We start from the raw sequence: 21,664 nt of genomic DNA on the forward strand, positions 1-21,664 counted from the left end.
GCGGCTGGCGAGGACCAGGATGGAGACCCGCCTCTGCGTCCTGCGGCATCCGGGCGTCGCGTGGGCGTGGCCTCGGGGGAGGGTCGCGCCAGGGGCGGGGCCGAGGCTGCGAGCCTCACCGTTACTCCACTCACACTCGGGGACGCGCTAACGGGACAGCGGGGCGAGCCAATCGCAGGGAAGCCTTTGGAGTCAAGGAGACTTGGGGTGGAGACTTGAGAGACTGCAGTTGCAGGTGGGTGAGCTCCGGGGTCTGAGGGAGGAGTGGGATGGCGGCGCCTTATTACTTGATGCTGTGGTTGGCTTGTAGGATTCCGTAGAAAAGAGGATTCCCTTGGGCTGCAGCCGCTTTTGTGGGGTCTTCGTTTCTGGGCGCGGAGCGGAGGGTGGGGGGAGGCTTCCGCAGCTAGGAAGAGACTCCCGCGGTGTCCCCTGGAGTTGTGCAGTGCTGCGGCCTTGAGTTGGCTCCTCTCCGCCGTTCCTGTGGGTTCAGGACCCACTCCCGACCCTCGCCACTCTCTGCCCCTAGCAGTCATCCACCCTGATACATAACCCACCTCCCATGCGGGTCTCCGACCCCACCCACCCACCCCCGAAGGCGAGGCTGCCCCTGGACTGGGTGAGGCTCTGCGGTGTCCAAACCTGGGTTAGAGCGTTAGTGAGAAAGCAAAATTCTATTGTTTAGGACTACAGAACAGAGTGCATAGAAGGTGGCCCTTCAGACCCTGTGCCTTGGCACGCTTTCTCAGAGTTTATGCAGGGGTCATAACGACCTATGTCGGTGTTCCTGTAGTTCTGTGTACACTTCTGGTGGCACAAACCCCGCGGGAACAACGCCTTGGTCCATGGAAAAGTTGGTCTTTGCAGTGAATGTGGAGTTAGATGCCTAACGTGGTAGTAGATTAGATGCTCTAAGGTGCGATTCATCCGATTCTCGGCTTCCTTTGGCTGCCAGGAAGTATCAGAGGAAGGTCAGCAGAAGTAATCGACACAATGACTTATTTCCATCTTTAAGATGGGTTCTGTTACATTTTTTTCTCTACACATTTTCCTATTATGTTTCCCCGTTATCCATTGGAATCTTTTCAAGTTGATGCGATTTTTGAATTCTTGCCCCCACATACACAGAATTATTTGATACATCAGTTTAGCTAATACTTACATAAGCTTGTGTCAGGTACCATGTTTAGGATCTGCAGGGAGCTTACAATCTCCAAGGCAGGTAAAGGAAACACATCCTAAACCTACAGTAACACAAAATGTAAAGATCTTGTGAGATTATGATACTCTGCTACATACATGTGTCAGTGATAAGTGTCACTCTGTTTTCCACTTTCAACTTTATGCGTCTAAGCATTGTATCCTAACTTTTACTTTTCCAGTGTTCAATTTCGTGTACTTTCTGTTTCTAAAACATAGCTAGGTACATTATCTTAAACAGGATTCTGAGTGGTGATTATTATTTATGGAGAATCTGAGATCAGAAAAGCATTTATGCATTTGTTTGAGTGCAGACTAAGGGATTTTTGTTCTTCTCTCTCACCATTGAACTAACCTTTCAGCATTAGCTTTATTAAGGCTAATCTTCCTCGGGCAGTGTTGTGATTTCTCTGTCCAGTCTGGCTGGAATACTCTTTCCTTCCATTATCATATTTATGTGGTTATCTGTGTCAGGCTCAGATGGCATCCCTGCCTACCCAAACAGCTCAACATCCCTGCTCCACAGCCTCAACTCAAAGCCTAGGACACTAGTCAGTACTCTGAATAGCTTTGTGTAATCACCTTCCTTCACCTCAAGGTTTAACTTCTAGCTTACCTTCTCTCAAGGCCTACTATAATGCACCTTGTAAACAATATTGTTTATACAATTCACTGGGCAATTCTAGTACTGCTTTATGACATCTTTTTTATCATTATTTATTTTTAATCATTATTTTTTAATAATCTTACTTAGTTGATTAGGGTACAAAGGGCCAAGGGCTACAGGATGAAAGTGAGTAATACCATTGTTTCCACACTAATATTATAATTTTTCCCTGTATCTGGGGTTACGGGAGTAACAAAGGGAAAAGCCCCACCCAGCTTCCCACCCATCTCAGATCCCCAACGGGAGGCGCGCTCCAAGGGTCCTGCTCAAACAGTTTTGATAGTTCATCAGTTGTGGATTGCTGCCAGTCTTGCCATTCCAATCGCAATGAAACCTATTCAGAGTCCACTGGCTGAGAGTCTCTTCATGGTTGGGGTTCTAAGATCAGCAGTTCAGGTGGAGGGATCTCCAAACATACTTCACCTGAGATGATCCCAGACCTGGTTCTTGCGTGAGTTTGCTAGTACAGACTCTAACACCGTCCGTCACACCAATCAGCTTATGCACATGCTGGTCGTTGGGATTGCTGGGTGCGTTCTGTTTCCCGCCCTGTCTTCCTCGTGAACCAATGGGTGTTGTAGTCCAGTTCGATCCTGCCCACTTCATACTCGGTCCTCACGCAAACCAGTTGGAGCTGCAGCCTAGTTGGGGCGACTCCCCATAACCCCTACCAGTTCTGCCCCCTACCCTGGTTCCCATGCTTGCCAGTATGTACTGTAGGCTTGTCCAGTCTGTCCCACCCATTTAACTCACACATGACATCTTATCATACAGAATTACACAGGTGTGTGTTATCTTGTTAGATTGCAAACTGCCTGAGAAGGAGTTTCGTGTAGACTATAACTGTATGAATAGTTTTTATTTCTATATATATAGTACATATTTTGATGTATACTATATACTTATATAAAATTTTTATATGTAAACAGAATATGAGTAAATACTATAAAATGGCTTCTGTAATAGACTTTATTCTCACCATTTAACAGATTTTTTAAAAACATTTTGTTTATGCTTCTGTCCTGACTTTTAAAAAATTATAAATGTGTAACTATATTCAATAAGCAAAAAAGTTCTTGAAATATTTGTATTGCTCTATCCAGGGCCAGAAGCTTAACACAGAGGTTCACCCAGCTAGTGAGCAATGGTCTGCTGGATCCTAACCTGTGGATTCTTGTCAGGATTCTCAGCGATTTCTGTTTCCAGTTTTTTGTGACTTTGGCTAAATCACATAATCTCTCTTAAGTATTAATTTCAATACAAAGTCATCCAGTGAAGTCATCTTTAAGTGATTTTTAGATAATGTTTACTAGCTTTCCACTGGGCCACAAATTTTATTCTATCTCGAATCTTTATTTCCTCCCATGACTTCATTATGTAACTTAATAATTCTCCCACCTGCTAAAGGTTCTTCTCCTTTATTCCCTATGTCCAGTCTGTCTCCGAGTCCTTTTGATTCTGCTTCTAAAACACAAATAAACTCACCTATTGCTCTTTGCCACCATTGTTGACACTCTCATTTAATCACCACCTTTCTGCATCTGAAATACTAAATAGTTTCCTAACCTTGGCAAATAGAGGAGTGTTTTCTTTCCTGCGTGCTTAAGTACAGTGCTGCAACCTGTCTTCTGAGCGGTCTGTAAATTCACTGCCCTAAACACTCTGCTCTATTGCTTCCAAGTTGGACTGAGAAGTTGAGATGGGCTGAAGAGTTGTATAACATGGAAATTAAGAGCTGAGTGTTTCAAGAATTGGGAGCTATTTAGCTAAATATTCCTCAGGGGTTAAAACAATGAGAGAGAAGTGAGCATGTGACAGTAATGTGGTGACACTGACGGGGTATTTTTAGTAGGATAAAAGAGCTCTATTGTAGTGGGTCAGGATGATAACATAGTACTGCCAGAATGTTCTTTAAATGTCTTTTTTTTTTTTTCTGGTAGAAAGAGGAGCATAGCTCAAAGGGAAGACTTTTTGTTTAAAGCTTGTTTAAACTTGAAAAAGATGCTAGAATTTGTATGGTGATGTGAAATGCCCAAATTATTGATATTGTTGTGCCCAGATTTTGCGATCCCCCCAAAATCATCAAGAGTCTAAAATCGATGCAAGTGCCTAAAGGCAGTTTACTCACACTAACCTAGGCCCCCAGCCGCCAGCCCAGCCCAGCAGGACTGGGGAGCAGCAGCAGCCACGGTGGCCAAAGCAGGAAAAGCTGCAGCAGAAGAGGTAGAAGAGAGCTAGGTTGAACAGCACAGGGTTTTTCTACATTTCAGGCCAATTCCATATAATTATACAGTCATGATTGATCAGTTTATCTGTTAACTTTTAAAAAGAGCAAGTTGGCAGGCTTCTATTGGTGGGTTTGAAGCAAGCAACTTTCAGATAGTACAAACTAGTGGGCTGTAGGGCAGTGAGGAGTCTTATCTAACACTACGTGTCACGTGGACTGTCAGGCCTGGAGTTCACACAGCACCCAGCCAGGCAAGTAAGGCAGAAATCACAAAAGCAGAAAACACAGGTTCTTCAATATGTGTATGTGAGGGGGATAGTTTTATATATATCTGTGTGTGTGTATCACTCTAAAATGTACTTCAGGACAAAGGACCTGGTATGTATTATGTTTAGCTCTTCTCCTAGTATCTAGAATAATCTCTTCCTGTTCTTAATTCTTTTTCATTAAACATTTGCTAAATAATCATTTTTTAAAAAGGCTTGAACTTTACTCTTCTAATGCAGTATTCCTGTATCTGATAGTTTTCTGAAATGTCAGAACATGTCACTGTCCAATTTCACGTCATCGGTAGTTCCTGTTACTCTCAGGGAAAAAATTCCAGCTCTGTGGACTCACAGATTCTGCCTGAGGTGGTACAGTTGCAGCCAGCTCCTGACACTTGCCCTCATGAATTATACTGCAGCCACAATGGCTGCCTTTAATTTCCTGATACTGAGGGACTCCTTTCTCATTTTAGGACTTTATACAACAGGACTTTAAAAGTTCAAGACAATTTTGTAATATTTTAACTTCACCTTTTCCATGAATTTTTTTTTAATTTTATTAGTGATGATGTTTACATAGTTGGTCAGGGTGAGAAGGGTTGAGGGTCAGGGGATAGTGGATGAGAGCATGGTTTACACGTTTTCTTTTTCTTCTTTTACATCGGGTAACGGGGATGCAAGAGGAGAAACGCCCAGCCTCCCAGCCGCCGCACTGACTGCCGGGAGATGGGGAATTGCCGCCCGATGTCCCCCCAGGGTCCACCTTGTGGAGCAATTTCTGAGGGTTCTGTTCGCGTGTTTTGGATAGTTCTGAGATGCTGCCGATAGTGCTGCTCCAAGGATGAGGAAATCCTGAGATTCCATGAACTTTTGGAAGCCCTGTTGTGTATGATGGCACCCACCAAAAACCACTCCCCGTGATTCAGGTCTCAAATGTCACCTGGGAAAAGCTTTCCCAAATGTGGTAGATGACAGAAAGGGCTCTTAAGCTAGACTACCTGAGTTTAAATCCCAGCTCCCCACTTACTTGCTGAGTGGCCTGAGGCAAATTAGATTCTCAGAACTGAAGTCTCCCTGTCTGTCACTTAGAGATAATAATAGGCTCTGCTTTATACCATTGCTTTGAAGATGAAAAGAGTATTTGTAGCATTTGGGACAAAACCCAGCACACAGCGAGCAAGCATTCACTGTTAGCCGTTGTTACCTGAAGTTGAATGCCTACTGATTTTATTTCTGTTTCCCGCTTGTATTTATAGCAGCTTAGAATTACTTGTACAATTTCTAGTCTTCCTTACTAGATGCTAAAGAGCTAAAAAAGCAGAGGTCATATCTGCTTCTTTTCTCCACTGTCCATCAGGGCCTGCCATAGTTAACACTCATAATACGTAACATTCCTACATATGTGTATGTAACACTCTAACATATGTAGAATAGGTCACAAGTCATGGTATGTGCTAATGTCAGTGACCAAACTCCTGTTCCCATGACCCAATGAAATCAACAACCAAGTCAGTCACAACAGAAGTTTCAGATTCTAATTCTGATAAGTGGAATAGGCTTTTCTTTGTATTGTTTTATATCAAGCTTGATTCTTATACTTTTGTTGATTTAAACATTTGTAGCATCTTCTAGGGGGAGACATAAAAGTGAAAAAAAATGGTTATGACAGTTCAGTGTTCTGGGTAGAAAAATGTAACTCAGTTCCGTTTTCCAATCCTTTTTGTATCCATAAAATATCATTCTCTGTTTAGAGCATTAATGACATATCATTTCTGAAACAAGTTTGCATTGGTACCTCTAGGGTTTTCTTCCATGATCCTGATATTCCTGCTTCAGATTTACTGATCATACAATGATAGATTTGTCACAATTGTACCCAACCAAAGTAATTATAAGACACCTGTCATTTTCAGGTATGTGTGCAAAACTTTGTCTTAACTTGTGTGAAATATCATAATCGAATTTAGAGAGTATTTGTAAAAAAAAAAAAAAAGATTACAGATCTTCTGCCAAGGACTAAGAATCATTTCATAACACTGATTTCAACTGTTACTATTTACGTACCACTTGACAATATTAAAAATGCATGATATCATCAAATATCATAATAACCCCGTGAGTGAGCTGTGTTCACTCTGGGAAGCCAAAGCAGCCTCTGAAAGGTGAACTATGAGTCACTGGTAAGTGATGGGCTATTTAGAACCCTCTTCCTTTGTTACTTGCACAGTGCACTTGTACAACTACGGCGTTACTAAAACCAAGTGAAAGTTGATCAGCATTCAGCAGTGCTTGTTTTTCCACCCTCCCCCCCTCCCCAGTTTCTCCCCATGTATACACAAGGTGCCCCCCGCCCGCCATCCTCTCCCCTCCACCCCCTAAAAATAAAAAAAAAATAGATTAAAAAAACAAATAGAAGAAATAGAAACTTTCAGCTTACTTACGCTGTATAAAGTATACATGTCGGATTTTATTTTTTAATTACTTTATAAAAGAGCAAGTGTGTAAAATAAAAGAAGTAAATCCATCATCTTCAACACAGTTTGCAATTCTTGAAATGTTCTAGTAAAGTTTGTTCATTATTGTTCAAAGAAAGAAAAATTATTTTATGCTTACATCACTGGATTCAATTCCTATTCATAAATTGTCAATCTCAGTAATTGACATAATACAGCACAAGACCTAAATTGTGTCTTAATGAAAATAAATCAGTGGTTTGGGTTGAGTGATCAAAAATGGTTATTTTGAATACCAACATCATTGTAAAACTATGGTTTTTAATCCTCTGGAGAGCCTCTGGTTTGGGTACATTTTCATTCTTTTTGCTCTTTTTCTATGTTTAATTTTTTATTTGTGAAGTAGAAACTGCTATATAGACAGACTGAAAGAACTCCCATTCCAGTGTGCTGCTTTACTCCCCGAATACCTAGAACACCTATGATAATAGCAGACTGGGTCAAAGCCCCATGAAGTCAGTCAGTCCAGGTCTCCTACATGGGTGTCAGGGCCCCATATCCATATACTTGAGCCCTCTCCTGTTACCTTCCAGGGTGCTCATTAGCAGGAAGCAGAACCGGCAGTGGGACAGGAACTCCATCCCAGGCACTCTGATTTACCATGCAGGCTCCCCAACTGGTAACTTAGCCTGCCACGTCACTTGTCCCTTACTTTCCACTTAATTTAAAACACTGAGGAACCACTTCATGAAAAAATGAAATGATACTTTCATTGTATTTCCTAAGCATTTTTAGCAAGAACAAAATAGATTATCACAATAATTTTTGACTGAAATTGATTTTTTGTTTTTATTTATAATTATATATAGATACACAGTTGCCAGATATTATGAAGAACTTCCTTATCATTTTACCCAGTTTCCCCAGTGGTGCCTTCCTACATAATTATATTACAAAATCAGGGCTGTTGGTGGGCCGGTGAAGTGTATGTAGCCCTGTGTCATTTTCTCACAGATGTGGATTCCTGTAGTCTCACCAAAATCAAGATGCAATAGGTCAATAAAAATGCCTCCCTTGTGCGTATAACTGCTCCTCTTCCCCATCCTCCAGCACCTTCCATCCCTGGAAAACAGTAACCTGTTCTGTATGTCTATAATTCTGATATTTTAAGAATATTACATAGATGGGACCATATAATATATGACTTTTTTTTTCCCTCTCTCTCTCATCACAATATCCTTGAAAGTCCTCTAGGTTGTTGCATCTATTACTAGTCTGTTCCTTTATAATAGTGAGTAGCATTTCATATGATGGATGTGCCCCAATCACCTACTAAGAGACATTTTGGTTTTCAGCTTTGATAACACGAATGAAGCTATTATGAAACAAAATTTTGTTCATACTGAAGTTTTTAATTCTGTAGGATAAATGCCCAGGAGTGTGACTGTTGGATAAGGTAGTAAGCACTTATTTCTTTTTAAGATTTATTTATTTTTATTTGAAAGATACATTTAGAGAAAGGAGAGACAGGCAGATCTTTCATCCACTGGTTCACCACCCCAAATGGCCCCCAAACAGCCAGAGCTGAACCAATCCAAAGCCAGGTGCCAGGAACTTCTCCCAGATACCCTACAAGGCCCAAGGATCTGAGCTATTCTCTACTGCTTTCCCAGTCCATAAGCAGGCAGCTGAATTAGAAATGGGGCAGCTGGGACTAGAACTGGCACCCAAATGAGATACCAGCACTGTAGGTAGAAGATTAGCATGCTGTGCCACCCAGTGTATATATGTATGTATTTATTAAGGATGTATTTATTTTTATTGGAAAGTCAGATTTTACAGAGAGAAGGAGAAACAGAAAGTTCCTCCATCCGATGGTTTACTCCACAAGTGGCCACAACGGCCAGAACTGAACTAATCCAAAGCCAAGAGCCAAGAGCTTTCTCCTGGCTCCCCACGCAGGCACAGGGTTAAAGGCCTTGGGCCATCCTTGACTGCTTTCCTAGGCCACAAGTAGGAAGCCGACGGGAAGTGGAGCAGCAGGGACACAAACTGGCACTCAGGCAGGGTGAGGATTTAGCCACTAGGCTGTTATGCCAGGCCCCAAGGTGCATTTATTTTTAAGAAACTGCCTGGGTAATCATTGATGCAGAATTTGAAAGGCTTTTTGCTTGTCTGAATCCCATATCTGAGTGCCTCGTTCAAATCCTAGCAACTCCAATTAAAATCTAGCTTCCTGCTAGTGCTACCATTGGAGACAGTTTGTTATAGCTCAAGAATTTAGGTCCCTGCCACCCATTTGGAAGACCTGGAATGAACTCTGGGCTCCTGGCTAGGGCCTGGCTGACCCTGTCTGTTGTGGACATTTGGGGAGTGAAACAACAGATGGAAGCTTTATATTGAAGTAAAAATATAAAATGTATAAATTGCCCAACTGTTGCCACCATCTTTGGATAGATCATCCAGTATCGCTGTATCTTTTCCAACCTTTGATGTCAGGTTTTTTTGTTTGTTTTTAAAGTTTTGGTCCTTCTTAGAGATGAGTGGTGATATTTGTGATCTTAATTAATAATGACACACATCTTTTCATGTGGGTTTTTTTTTTTTTTTGCCATTATTCTATTTGGTATGATATTTCTTGCCTTTTTCCTGGATCAAGTTTTAGGTTCCTGATCTCAAGTTTGGCCCAGCACTGGCAATTATGGCCATGGGGGTGGGGGGTGAGCTGGCACATGGGAAATCTCACTCTCATTCCTTCTGTCTCTCTTTTTCTCTCTCCATTTTGAAAAAAAAAATGAAACTAAATTTTTAGAAATCAACAAACTCCTTGTCGTTTTGTTCCATTTAAGAAAAAAGCATCTATTGAATCCTTTCTCATAATTTTATCCATCATTTTCCTGTGCATACTCTTTACCAAATGGAGGAGGAACTTTTCCCTTGTTTTCTGAAAAATGGCTTTTAGATTCTGCCTGAGGGGGTGTGTGTGTGTGTGATGATCCTGTTATGATCCTGTGATTTTTCTGCCTTAGTTTGCCTAACACAGGTAATTCATATTCTGACATTGAACTAGTCTTACATCTTGAACAAACTTACTTGATCCTAGTGTATAATTCTTTTTAGATAATGCTGAATTCTCTTTTGCCAATCTTTTTAGAAATTCTTGTTATCTCTACTTATGGGTGCTCTTGCTGTGTGACTGTAGCGTTTGCTGTTGTTGTGGCTCATTCGTACGTGCATGCTAATATTACCTAATACCAGCTTAAAATCAACTGGAAAATGGTGGGGTTTTTGTATTTTCTGGAGAACCTCTACAGAAATGTTATCCTTTTAAATTTGATAGTAATTATACAGATTTCAAAATCTTTCGTGATGAGCTATGGTAATAAAATGCTTAGTGTTATAAATTTTCCTGTCAGAATTGCTTAACTGAATATCACAGTTGGATCATCTTTTATTTTCATTTTATTTCAGTGTATATTTTAAACTAGTTTTTGAAATTTTCACTTTGGTGCATTGACTATTTGTAAATGTGTTATTTAGTCTGCAAGTGCATGAAGATGGCCGTGTTATCTTTTTGTTATTGATTTCCTTTTATATTCCATTATGATCCAAGCACATAGTCTGTGTGAGTAAAGTTCTTTTAAGTCATTTGAAGTTTGTTTTGGGGGTGAGATATTATCAGTCTTAGATGTTTCATGAGGACGTGAAAACAGTTTGTTTTCTGTTGTTTTTAGGAGGAGTTTTGTATAAATATTTATTAGACTCTGCTGTTCAGTCGTGTTGAATTCCTCTGTATCCTTGACAATTTTTGTTATCTAGCTTGATTGATTTTGAGAAAAGGCTATTTAAATCTCCAGTTGTTATAGTGGGTCTATCTTTTTTCTTTTCAGTTTTATGTGTTTTTGCTTCAAGTATCCTTTAGTTATTTGGTTGTGTACACATTTAGGATTGCTAGTCTTCTTGGTGGGTTGAATTTATGTAATATTCCTTTCTGTCCCTGATTACTTTCCCTGATAAAATGTACTTTGTCTTTTATTAAAATTGCCACTTTTATTAAAATTAGCTTCTTTTCAGTTAATGTTTACATAGTACATTTTTTTCATCATTTTGCCTTTAACACTTATATCGTATTTGAAATGAAGCATAAAGTTAGGTCATGTTATTTATCTACTTTCATAATTTCTTTTAATAGATTTGTATAGGCCACTTACATTTAGTGCAAGTATCGACATCCTTACTTAAGTCCCCTATTTATTCCTTCTTTTGTGCTCCTTTTTTAAAATTCACAATTAAATCATTTTAATAGAAAAAAAAAGTTGTGAGCAGCAGCAGCAGAGCACACAGTGTGACACATCCAGCCAGTACTGAGCTTTGGTTCTTCACCTGGTGTGCGGCCTGTACACCCCCATCCCCGTGGAAAAACCTGGAACACTTCACAGATTTGCATGTCATCCTTGCGCAGGGGCATGCTAATCTCTGTATCATTCCAGTTTTAGTATACGTGCTGCTGAAGCGAGCACTGTCACCATTTTTATCCTCACAGAACACAAGTTGTTGTCAGAAACTCAACTTCACTACTTCGCCTTTTGCCACTACATCAGATGCTACTTCTCTGTGACAATTCTCCAATAATAAATCTATTTTATTTTTGATGATGTTTATTTAGTTAAGATGGATGCATGCCCATGTGAATCACTGATTAGGATGGGGAGGGTTTTGTCCCCAGCACCATCTCATACATAAACTAATAGATGCTGCAGCCCAGCTCATACCTGCTACCACACACTTGGCCCTCACGCACCAGTGGGAACTGCAGCCTACTTGGGGTAACCCCCACCAGCCCTGCCCCCAGCCCTGGTTCCTGTGCATGCCAGTGTGTACAGCAGACTAATACAGTCCAGTCTGTCAAGTAATGTAGTGTTAATGAAAATTGCACATTGAGTGAAATAAGCATGTGTTTACCAGTTCTGTGTTCCTAGGCACATTATTGAACCTATGAGTCTCCATTGCTGTATTGAAAAAGTCATAAGCAATACTAATCTTTAGGAATTATTATAAGCATTAGATAAGATCACTGTATAAGTTACTCTTTATAAATTCTGTTACATTCAGGCTTATTATCTTATGAAATAACTTTAAATGTTCAGAGTCTCCATCCATTTGTTCACCAGTTTACCAGTTGGAAGTCTTACTTTGTAGCATTGTTTTTCAATTTATTGATTTAAAAGTTTAAAAAACTGCAAAGCAAAACCCCCTACTTTGTGATGTGAATAGACACACACACACACACACACACACAGATGTATTTCTTGAAATTTATTTGAGAGGCAGAGAGACATATCCACAGAAAATGCCGTATATGTTGGCTCACTCCAAATGCCTGAAACAGCCAGGACTAGATCAGATTAGAAGTTGGGAGCTAAGAACCCATCCCAGATCTCCCACATAGGGCGGCAAGGGTCCAATTACATGAACCATTCCTATTTGAGCCATGACTCCCAGTCTTACTAACAGGAAATTCAGGAGGTAGAAGCAGACCTCAAACCCACACATCTTCTTATGGGGTGTGGGTATCTTAACTTGTATCCTAACTGTTAATCCAAATGCCTGCTCTGTACATGCAAAATTTAGATTGTGTAGTAACTGTCAGAATTCCCCAGTTTTCTTCCTCAGTATATTAACATGCTTAAGTTTTCCCTTAAAGCAAAGCATGTTTCCCATATCAATGTTCTCCTTAAGCCCCCAGCTTGATGAACTTCTTAAAGGAATGATTTATGCAAATTGTGCCTGCTATGCCCTCTTTAATCTATAATCAATTTCCTCCTGAACTTAACCATAAATCATCAGTGACTTCTTTTCAGCCGTTACCTTACCTAATCTTTCAGTGCAGTGTGATGAAGAAACCATGTTATGCATCTAACCCAGTGGGCCTTCAGATTACTGCAGCCACAGGTGTCATCTGATTGTGGCCATATGAAAATCCCCATACCAGAACCTTTAGCAAATTCTTAAGCCATTAAGTTTTGGGGATGGCGTCAAAGCAGTAAACAGCAGGATAGAGATGAATCAATGTCCCCTGTTACCCTGGCTCCCCCTCGTTCTCCGGTCATCGTTTCTGTTCCCAACTTACTTGCTTTTGTGTTTATAGCTGAAATTTGCAGTTTGAAAAACTCTTGATTATCTGAATCATGATTAACCTCATATTTTAAAAGTTTTTCTTCATGAAGTTCTGTGCTATTTTCCTTCCTGCGTTCAAACAGGCCAGCTGGTACCAATGCTTGCTGCCTTCTTCCTTACTGAAAGCCATGACTACCTAATTCAACATAACTCGGATCTTTTTCAGCTAATTCCTTTGTGAAGCATGTAGGCTGTGCTTCTAGATCGGCAGAGTAACAGTTGGTCTGTTACCAAAAGAAATGGATTACAAGGGAATGGGACTCTGGGATATATACTTAAATACTAACTACAGAAATATTATTTCTTATGTGTGACAAGATCTTGTAGTGAAATCTTTTAGTGAGCAGTGTGTTTGTACAATTTAAGAAGTTGGTGGTTTAGCACGATTCTATAGCCTTGAGTGTTAGACCTTCATAATATGGTTTTTATTCTAATGAGGTCAACTTTCATGTGAAGAGATTTATTATTCAATGTCATGTAAAACAAGTCTTTAAAAACTAGATTTACTGTATTATGATTATTCGCAATATTTTTGTATAACTGACACTAATGACAGATTTTGGAGTTTGACATTTTCATTAGCTCTCTACTATATTGGTGATTTTTCCCCCTCTAGTTCTAAGAACAGATGAAACTGGCTATGGAGAATTCGTATGACGTCAGTCAGCGAAACTCATGCAATGGAATTCCAAATGAGAAGAAAAACAACTTCCTTGTGTCAGAAGACCATGGTCAGAAAATCTTAAGTGTACTACAGAATTTTAGAGAGCAAAATATCTTCTATGATTTCAAAATAATCCTGAAGGATGAAGTAGTCCCTTGTCATCGCTGTGTGTTAGCAGCATGCAGCGACTTTTTCAGGTACTTTACCTTGTATATGCCTCAGATTATATGACATGTTATCAGTAAACTACACCATTTTATAATGTTCTTATTGTTTTAGTTCACAGTTTACACCACAGGAGTTTTCAAATGTGATTTTTATGTCTTAAAGAAAAATATACTAGAAACAATAATAGTAACGTTGAGCCACATAATTTAAAACAGCATTTTTCAAAGCATGAGTCTCCCGGTCCAAGCGCAGTAGTCTAGTGGATAAAGTCCTCACCTTGGCGCACCAGGATCCCATGTAGGGGCCAGTTTTAATCCTGGCTGCCCCACTTCACATCCAGCTCCCTGCTTGTGGCCTGGAAAAACAGTGGAGGATGGCCCATAGCCTTGGAACCCTGCACCCACGTGGGAGATCAGGAAGAGGCTCCTGGCTCCTGGCTTTGGATTGGCTCAGCTCCAGGCATTGCGCCCACTTGGGGAGTGAATCAGTGAATGGATGATCTTCCTCTCTGTCTCTCCTCCTCTCTGTATATCTGACTTTCCAATAAAAATAAATAAATCTTAAAAAAACAACAACAACAAAAAACAAATCATGAGTTTCTCAACACCAGCAGCATTTCACAGTGTCCTGGGAGCATTAGTCATTGAAATATTCCAGTGGGAAATACTACTTTTGATGTCGGATCACCTTTTTTGTGGGGGGGATGTATTTATTTTTATTGGAAAGACAGATATACAGAGAGGAGGAAAGACAAAGAGGAAGATCTTCTGTCCTTTGATTCACTCCCCAAGTGGCCACAATGGCCTCAGCTGAGCCAATCCAAAGCCAGGAGCCAGGAGCCTCCTCCAGGTCTCCCTCACTGGGTGCAGAGTCCCAAGGCTTTGGGCCATCCTCGACTGCTTCCCAGGCCACAAGCAGGGAGCTAGATGGGAAGTGGAGCTGCCGGAATTAGAACCGGCACGCATATGGAATCCTGCTGCATGGAAGGCAAGGACTTTAGCTGCTAGGCTACTGCTCCAGGCTCCGGATCACCTTTGTTTGAGGGATTTCTGTGCTGCATCACTTTAGAAGAAGAAGAACAAGTTGGGCAAACAGATACGTTTAAAAGAAAATGAGTCACAGAGGAGACGAATATCAGTCATGTGCTGTATCTTAATACACAGGATAGAATTTTTAATTTGCTCTTTGTCAAATATATTCCTATGTTAGGGAAAGTTCTTGTAGCTAAAAAGCATTTCTTTAGCGCTTTCAACTTGTTCTGAAATTAAACAACTTTCTAAATATAATTTAGTTTCTCTTATAGATCACCCTAGAGTAAATTTCCTGGTCATGACACTGCAAGAATGCACGATGATCAAGCTTGTTTCCAATTCCACAGTTTAAAGCTCAAATACAATACTGTGTGTTTGATAACAAGACTAGTGCTATGATAATTTTGCCAAGCTGGTACCATCCTGTGAGGACTCTTAATAAACTGACAAGCCACAGACTAAGCCTGTCTTGGTATCACCCAGGCCTTCAATATTTTAGTTTAGATTCAATATTATAACAATTTTAAGTTAAGGAAAATTGTTTAAAATCTCCAGTAATTTACTTGATAAAAACAGAGATATAAATACAGTATTTATACTGTTTTAATTTATAATTTAACCTCTGTTTTCCTACCAAGTTGGATTTTTTTTTTCTATTTTCCTACCAAGTTGGATTTTTTCTATTTTCCTTACAAGTTGGATTTCAATCAACTAACATTTATTGATGTTTACTATATACTCCAAATCTATAGGATTTCTGGACTGAATGTGGAAACGTTTGCTCAATTTTCACACCATACTTTACTGGAAACAGGTCAGCTACAACCGTCTTGAACTGGTTGTTTGTGTAATTGGACTTTGTCTGTCTTGTCAGATAGTTTGAAGTTATTCTACTTTCAATTCCTTTGAATTTCCAAGTATTTTTAAATGCATTCTTTTAGATTCATTTTTAAATTTTTATTAGAAAATCAGATACAGAGAGGAGGAGAGACAGAGAAGAAGAACTTCCATCCACTGATTCACTCCCCAAGTGGGCGCAACGCCTGGAGCTGAACCAATCCAAAGCCAGGAGCCAGGAGCCTCTTCTGGGTCTCCCACATGGGTGCAGGGTTCCAAGGCTATGGGCCATCCTCCACTGCTTTCCCAGGCCACAAGCAGGGAGCTGGATGTGAAGCAGAGCCGCTAAGATTAAAACCAGTACCCATATGAGAACTCTGTGTTTCTAAGGCGAGGACGTTAGTAGCTAGGCTACAGCACAAAGCCTTCCCAAGTGTTTTTATACCCTACCACAATCAGGTTCTACTTATGTCTTTCCTCTTCTCTTCTAAACCAGTTTTTCTTCCATGTTTAACTCCTTTCTATTCATTTTTCCTTCATGTTACCTATTCATCATTGCAAGCAAAACATTCTAATGGTTAAGTGCTTAATCTCTTAATGCATATACCCTAATCTCAGTTACAACCCTCAAATAGGCATGTGACCTTAGTTCAGTTGCTTAACCTCTTCAGGGTTCAGTTTCTTTAAGTAATGATTAGCACAATGCCTACTATATTTAATTAATATCTATTATGGGCTTTATTCTCACTTTCAAATCTAGCTAAATGAAAATATCGCATGTGAACAGATAGCTTGATTTTTCTGTCATGTTTTCCTGCTAAAAAGAGTTTCATATAAGCATTTGAATTTATAGCCTTCTTGATGAGGTTGTTTTTATTGAGTGTATCTATAGCTAATTTTTGCCTGTCACAATTTGTTCAACATTCTCATTTTTAATGGTTTGCTTTTAATTTTTAAAATTACTGTTAAAACTGACAAAACAAAATATCTACTTTCTAAATACCAAAAATATTAAGTCCTTTGTTATATTTGGTATTTGGCAAATGAATATAGAGTTCACATAAAAATATGTATAAAAATAGATAGGAATTTAACAACATGCATACATTTATTAAAGACCACTAATTCATATTTGTGTTAGGAAAATTAGAAGGACAATGTTTAAAAAACATACACAATTTATGAAACATTTTTGGGGCACTGAAAATTATGATAGCTATGTATAGTCCATCATAAAAATGGAGATAAAATGAAAAAGATATCAAACATATGTTATAGAAACAACTTTGATAAGATAAATTTAAAATGAGTTCTGACTGAATACTTTGAAGATGAAGTATAGAAATAAATCTTATATGTGCCTTCTCAAAAGATAAATTGAAACATGGAATCTGATAGAAAACATTTGATTTCTTGAGATAATGACACTAACAGCTAATATTTGTTCCTCCCAATAATCCATTGGGAAAGATATTACTGGTATTCCCATTTTCAAGTGAAGAATTTGAAGTACAATGCAATTAAGTTCTCTCCCTACTTGCACACAATTAATAAGTAGCAGAGACTAGATACCCTGCCAAGTGGCTAGTTCTGGCAGCCATACGCTTAATATTATACTAAACTGATTGTAGGTGTTTTGATAATGAATAGAACTACCATGACAGGTTAACATTTATAAATTGATACACAAATCTGAAAAGCCTTGCATTATGTATCACAAGTCATAATTTTCATAACAATGTATGTTTGGTTATGTGTCACAACTGAGTTATTGTGTGAAGGTACCTTTTCGCCCTTTCTTTTCTTGAGAAAGTATTCTTTATTTGGCAGGCACCTCATATTATTCAGTTGATCTGTGCTGCTTTAACCCATCTAGTTGCCTTCTGAATTAGACTCTATTAGGTAAATTGGTTTTCACCCAAAGTACTTGGGCACTTGGTGACCTTTCTCACAAACATGGCTTATATAATACTGGCACAAATATAAACTATTATTAACCAGAAACAACAGCAAAATACATTTTAATCCTTACCCACACAGTTTCCAAATAATCTGTCTTTCCATGTTAAACTCAGCCAAAGAAATGTCCAATTTTTTTTAGACTCCAATCTTACTATGTGGGAATAAAAGAGAATTTACTGTGACAAACTTTCAAGCTGGCCTCATTTTTCAAAATTGAGGCTATATCTCTGTCAACAGCTGTTACTCATGTTTTGGCATTTTGTCTTGGTGTGATGCGCTGCACCTATTTAGTTTCAAGAAATTACATTCTGTTTTCCCCAAGATGCTGGATCAATGTGCTTTTTTACATGTGTTTCTTACTCGGTGGATCTGACATTTCACTGTGCTCCACCTTTCGTGTTACATAAGTGTCAAATCTAAGATTAATTTGAAAATCATTCTAAATCCTAAACCCCAAACCATCATATTTTATGTACATTTAGTTAGCAGCATAGTTTATACTAATGAACCCTTAAAGAAATTCTGCCAATAGCGAAAGCTTTTCCTAATTTTATGAGTAATATGTAAGAACAGATCAGTATATAAATTTGAACACTTTTATTGTCCTGTTTTAGATTAATCACTGTATCTCAGCTATAATGGAGGTTACTGTTGGCAGAAAGTAACACGGTATGTTATTGTACACATTTGGATAACTTACTAGAATGCTATTAAATATGTTTTATGATTATATTCTTAAATTAAGGCTAACGAAACTGTGTTAGGGTATATTGAAAATAAGTGTGGAATAAAGTATTCCTGTTTACTTGTTCATGTTCTTTATTTTTGCAGGGCTATGTTTGAAGTAAACATGAAAGAAAGAGATGATGGAAGTGTTACCATTACTAATTTATCCTCCAAAGCAGTAAAAGCATTTCTTGATTATGCCTATACTGGAAAAGCAAAAATAACAGATGATAATGTGGAAATGTTCTTCCAGCTGTCGTCATTTCTTCAAGTTTCCTTTCTATCCAAAGCTTGCAGTGACTTTTTAATAAAAAATATTAATCTTGTCAATTGTTTACAGTTATTATCTATATCAGATAGCTATGGCTCTACCCGTCTGTTTGATCATGCACTGTACTTTGTACAACATCACTTTTCTTTATTATTTAAATCCAGTGATTTCCTAGAGATGAATTTTGGAGTACTGCAAAAATGTCTGGAATCAGATGAGTTAAATGTTCCTGAAGAAGAAACGGTTCTGAAGGTTGTCCTTAATTGGACTAAACATAACTTAGAATCAAGGCAAAAGCACCTGCCTCACTTAATTAAAAAAGTAAGATTGCACCAGTTATCTGAGGAGACACTTCAAGATTATCTTCTCAATGAAGAGTGTTTACTCAAAAGTACAAACTGTTTTGACATAATCATGGATGCAATTAAGTGTGTGCAAGGTTCTAGTGGACTTTTTCCTGATGCTCGACCATCCACAACTGAAAAATACATTTTTATACATAAAACTGAAGAGAATGGAGAAAACCAATATACGTTTTGCTATAATATCAAAACTGATTCGTGGAAAATACTGCCACAGTCACACTTAATTGATTTGCCAGGATCTAGCCTATCTAGCTATGGAGAGAAAATATTTTTGACAGGGGGTTGCAAAGGCAAGTGCTGTAGAAAGGTTCGACTTCATATTGCTGAGTCCTATCATGATGCCACCGATCAGACCTGGTGCTACTGTCCAGTCAAAAATGATTTCTTCTTGGTATCAACTATGAAAACACCAAGAACCATGCACACCTCGGTTATGGCTCTCAATAGATTATTTGTCATAGGTGGAAAGACCAGAGGATCTCAGGACATTAAAAGTCTCTTAGATGTTGAATCTTATAACCCTCTTTCCAAAGAATGGATATCTGTTAGCCCATTACCCAGAGGCATATATTATCCAGAAGCAAGTGCATGTCAAAATGTGATTTATGTTCTTGGATCAGAGGTAGAGATTACAGATGCCTTTAACCCATCACTCGATTGCTTCTTCAAATACAACGCTGTAACTGACCAGTGGTCTGAACTAGTAGCAGAGTTTGGGCAGTTTTTCCATGCAACATTAATTAAAGCTGTCCCAGTAAACTGCACACTATATATATGTGACCTATCGACCTATAAAGTTTACAGTTTTTGTCCAGATACTTGTGTTTGGAAGGGGGAGGGGTCTTTTGAATGTGCAGGCTTTAATGCGGGTGCAATTGGAATTGAAGATAAAATTTATATATTAGGTGGTGATTATGCACCAGATGAAATCACAGATGAAGTTCAGGTCTACCACAGCAGCAGGTCTGAGTGGGAAGAAGTTTCGCCGATGCCAAGAGCCTTAACTGAATTTTACTGCCAAGTGATTCAGTTTAACAAATACAGGGATCCTTGGTTTTCTAATCATTTCTAAAATTAGCACGTCAGAATGTGTTTAGACATTCTATAATATACCAGTTCTAGTAACCTACAGTAAATTTGTTTACCATAGAATTAGAAGTTCTTTACAGAGTAATAAAGTGTTACTGCTCTTAGAGAATCACTATGTATGTACACGGTAGATGAATAAACAGTTCCCAGAAACTTTAAAATAGGAAATGCATTTTACCAAAAACTATATTGAATATAATTTAGTCTTGGAAAATCCAGAATACTTGGTGTTCTAATGTGTAAGTAAAAGTCAGTCATTAGCTTTAGACACTGTTTTTGACATACTTTATCCATGAAAGAATATTAAAAACATCAAAATGTCACATTTGTTCTATCTAGATGGGGGAAATCTCTTGGAGTAAAAATGAATATACAAGAAGTGAAAAAATCAATTATAAAATAGGTGAGAATTCCAACTTGTTACTTGAGGGGAAGAGTTGCTGAATTCATATCCTTTCTGATTATTTGTACCATTTGGGGGTTAACAAATTTTCTAAAATGCAGTGTGTGTACTTCTTCAGTCTTCTCAACAGCACAGTAAATGTAATTTTCTTTTTTTGAAGATTGCCCTCTTAAGAGCATAATGTAAAATGCCAGTGGAACTTACTTAAACGCTTTGCATAAAATTGCTGATTCTGTTAGTTTTTAGTATCCATTGGTTTAAATTTCTAGCAAAATCATCTATTTTCTGACTCAAGCCTAGCAAATTAACATTCCTGATTTGATGAGTAGTTCTGTATTAAGTCTGGCTTGAATTCTATCATAAGTAAACCCCTGAGTGACATTTTTGGATTCTGGGAAGGTAGTCAAATACTTTCTTCGTATCCTTTTCAGGCTCCGATATAATAGGGCTTGTAGAAAAATTTGACTTCTGTACAGGTGGCCCATCATTGGTATATTTCCTAAACTTGTCCTAATTTGAGCTACGGCAAAATTTGTAAGGTATTTACTGTCATCAGTGTTCAATAATGATATGTACCAATTATAAGGCATCATTTTAGTTTACTACAGTTAAATTATTCATGAGCTACTTTCTAAAAAAATGACTAGGCTTAGTATTGACAGTATTCAATACTTGCATTTGTTTACATGTTTAATCTTAAACCCAAACAATAAAAGAATATAAATTATCCTTGTTCTCAGCTAGATGATTCTGTCGGCAAAATGGTATGTTTCTTTATACAATCTGAACTATGTCGGTGTTTTAAGATTCCTGATTTATATATCAGGTAATGCATAATTGTGTTTCTCTGGAACCAAAAGTACTTCCCTGCACTCCCTAGTAAGTGTTAATCTGTAGCAAATGTATGTGAATGTATTGAATCTGTAGAAGTGTGTTTCTAAGTGAAAAATTGAAGGGTCTTCACCAAGTTCAAGAAAATGCATATTATTAAAATATCTATGCATGGTTTTTAAGATTATTGCATCAAAATAAATTTACCTTCTAATTCCATTTTCCATGAACTTTTGGAAGCACCCTCATGCATTTCAATGAAGATTGTTTTATCTTACTATATAAATTATGCAATCATAAGTCTTATTTTTCAAAATTAAATGGAAT

General features: G+C 38.4%; 1 protein-coding gene and 1 non-coding gene across 7 annotated transcripts; one reads left to right on the plus strand and one right to left on the minus strand.

Moving 5' to 3' along the window:
* Position 1: 1 nt before the first annotated feature.
* KBTBD3 (kelch repeat and BTB domain containing 3) lies at positions 2–20,595 on the plus strand. Of its 6 annotated transcripts, XM_058663971.1 has the most exons (4): positions 13,798–13,851; positions 15,606–15,667; positions 17,521–17,592; positions 18,484–20,595. In XM_058663971.1, exon 4 carries the CDS (start codon positions 18,488–18,490, stop codon positions 20,084–20,086), a length of 1,599 nt encoding a protein of 532 aa, XP_058519954.1. In that variant the 5' UTR covers positions 13,798–13,851; positions 15,606–15,667; positions 17,521–17,592; positions 18,484–18,487; the 3' UTR covers positions 20,087–20,595. The 6 variants fall into 6 exon arrangements, with proteins under 6 accessions (XP_058519950.1, XP_004585086.2, XP_058519951.1 ...); XM_058663967.1 differs by lacking the exons at positions 15,606–15,667; positions 17,521–17,592 and adding an exon at positions 2–120 and having other exon boundaries at positions 13,607–13,851; XM_004585029.4 differs by lacking the exons at positions 15,606–15,667; positions 17,521–17,592 and adding an exon at positions 109–235 and having other exon boundaries at positions 13,607–13,851.
* LOC118759564 (U6 spliceosomal RNA) lies at positions 11,231–11,333 on the minus strand. The gene has a single exon (XR_004996264.1). It is a non-coding gene; the product is annotated as a U6 spliceosomal RNA (small nuclear RNA).
* Positions 20,596–21,664: the final 1,069 nt, after the last annotated feature.

This window comes from Ochotona princeps, chromosome 4, assembly GCF_030435755.1.
Source record: "Ochotona princeps isolate mOchPri1 chromosome 4, mOchPri1.hap1, whole genome shotgun sequence".
Lineage (NCBI taxonomy): Eukaryota > Metazoa > Chordata > Mammalia > Lagomorpha > Ochotonidae > Ochotona > Ochotona princeps.

Bases quoted from the DNA above. Each gene is read 5' to 3' on its own strand.
- KBTBD3 (XM_058663967.1), top strand. From the start codon at position 13,619: ATGAAACTGGCTATGGAGAATTCGTATGACGTCAGTCAGCGAAACTCA. The intron at 13,852-18,483 runs GTACTTTACCTT...TTATTTTTGCAG, and splicing joins GCATGCAGCGACTTTTTCAG to GGCTATGTTTGAAGTAAACA.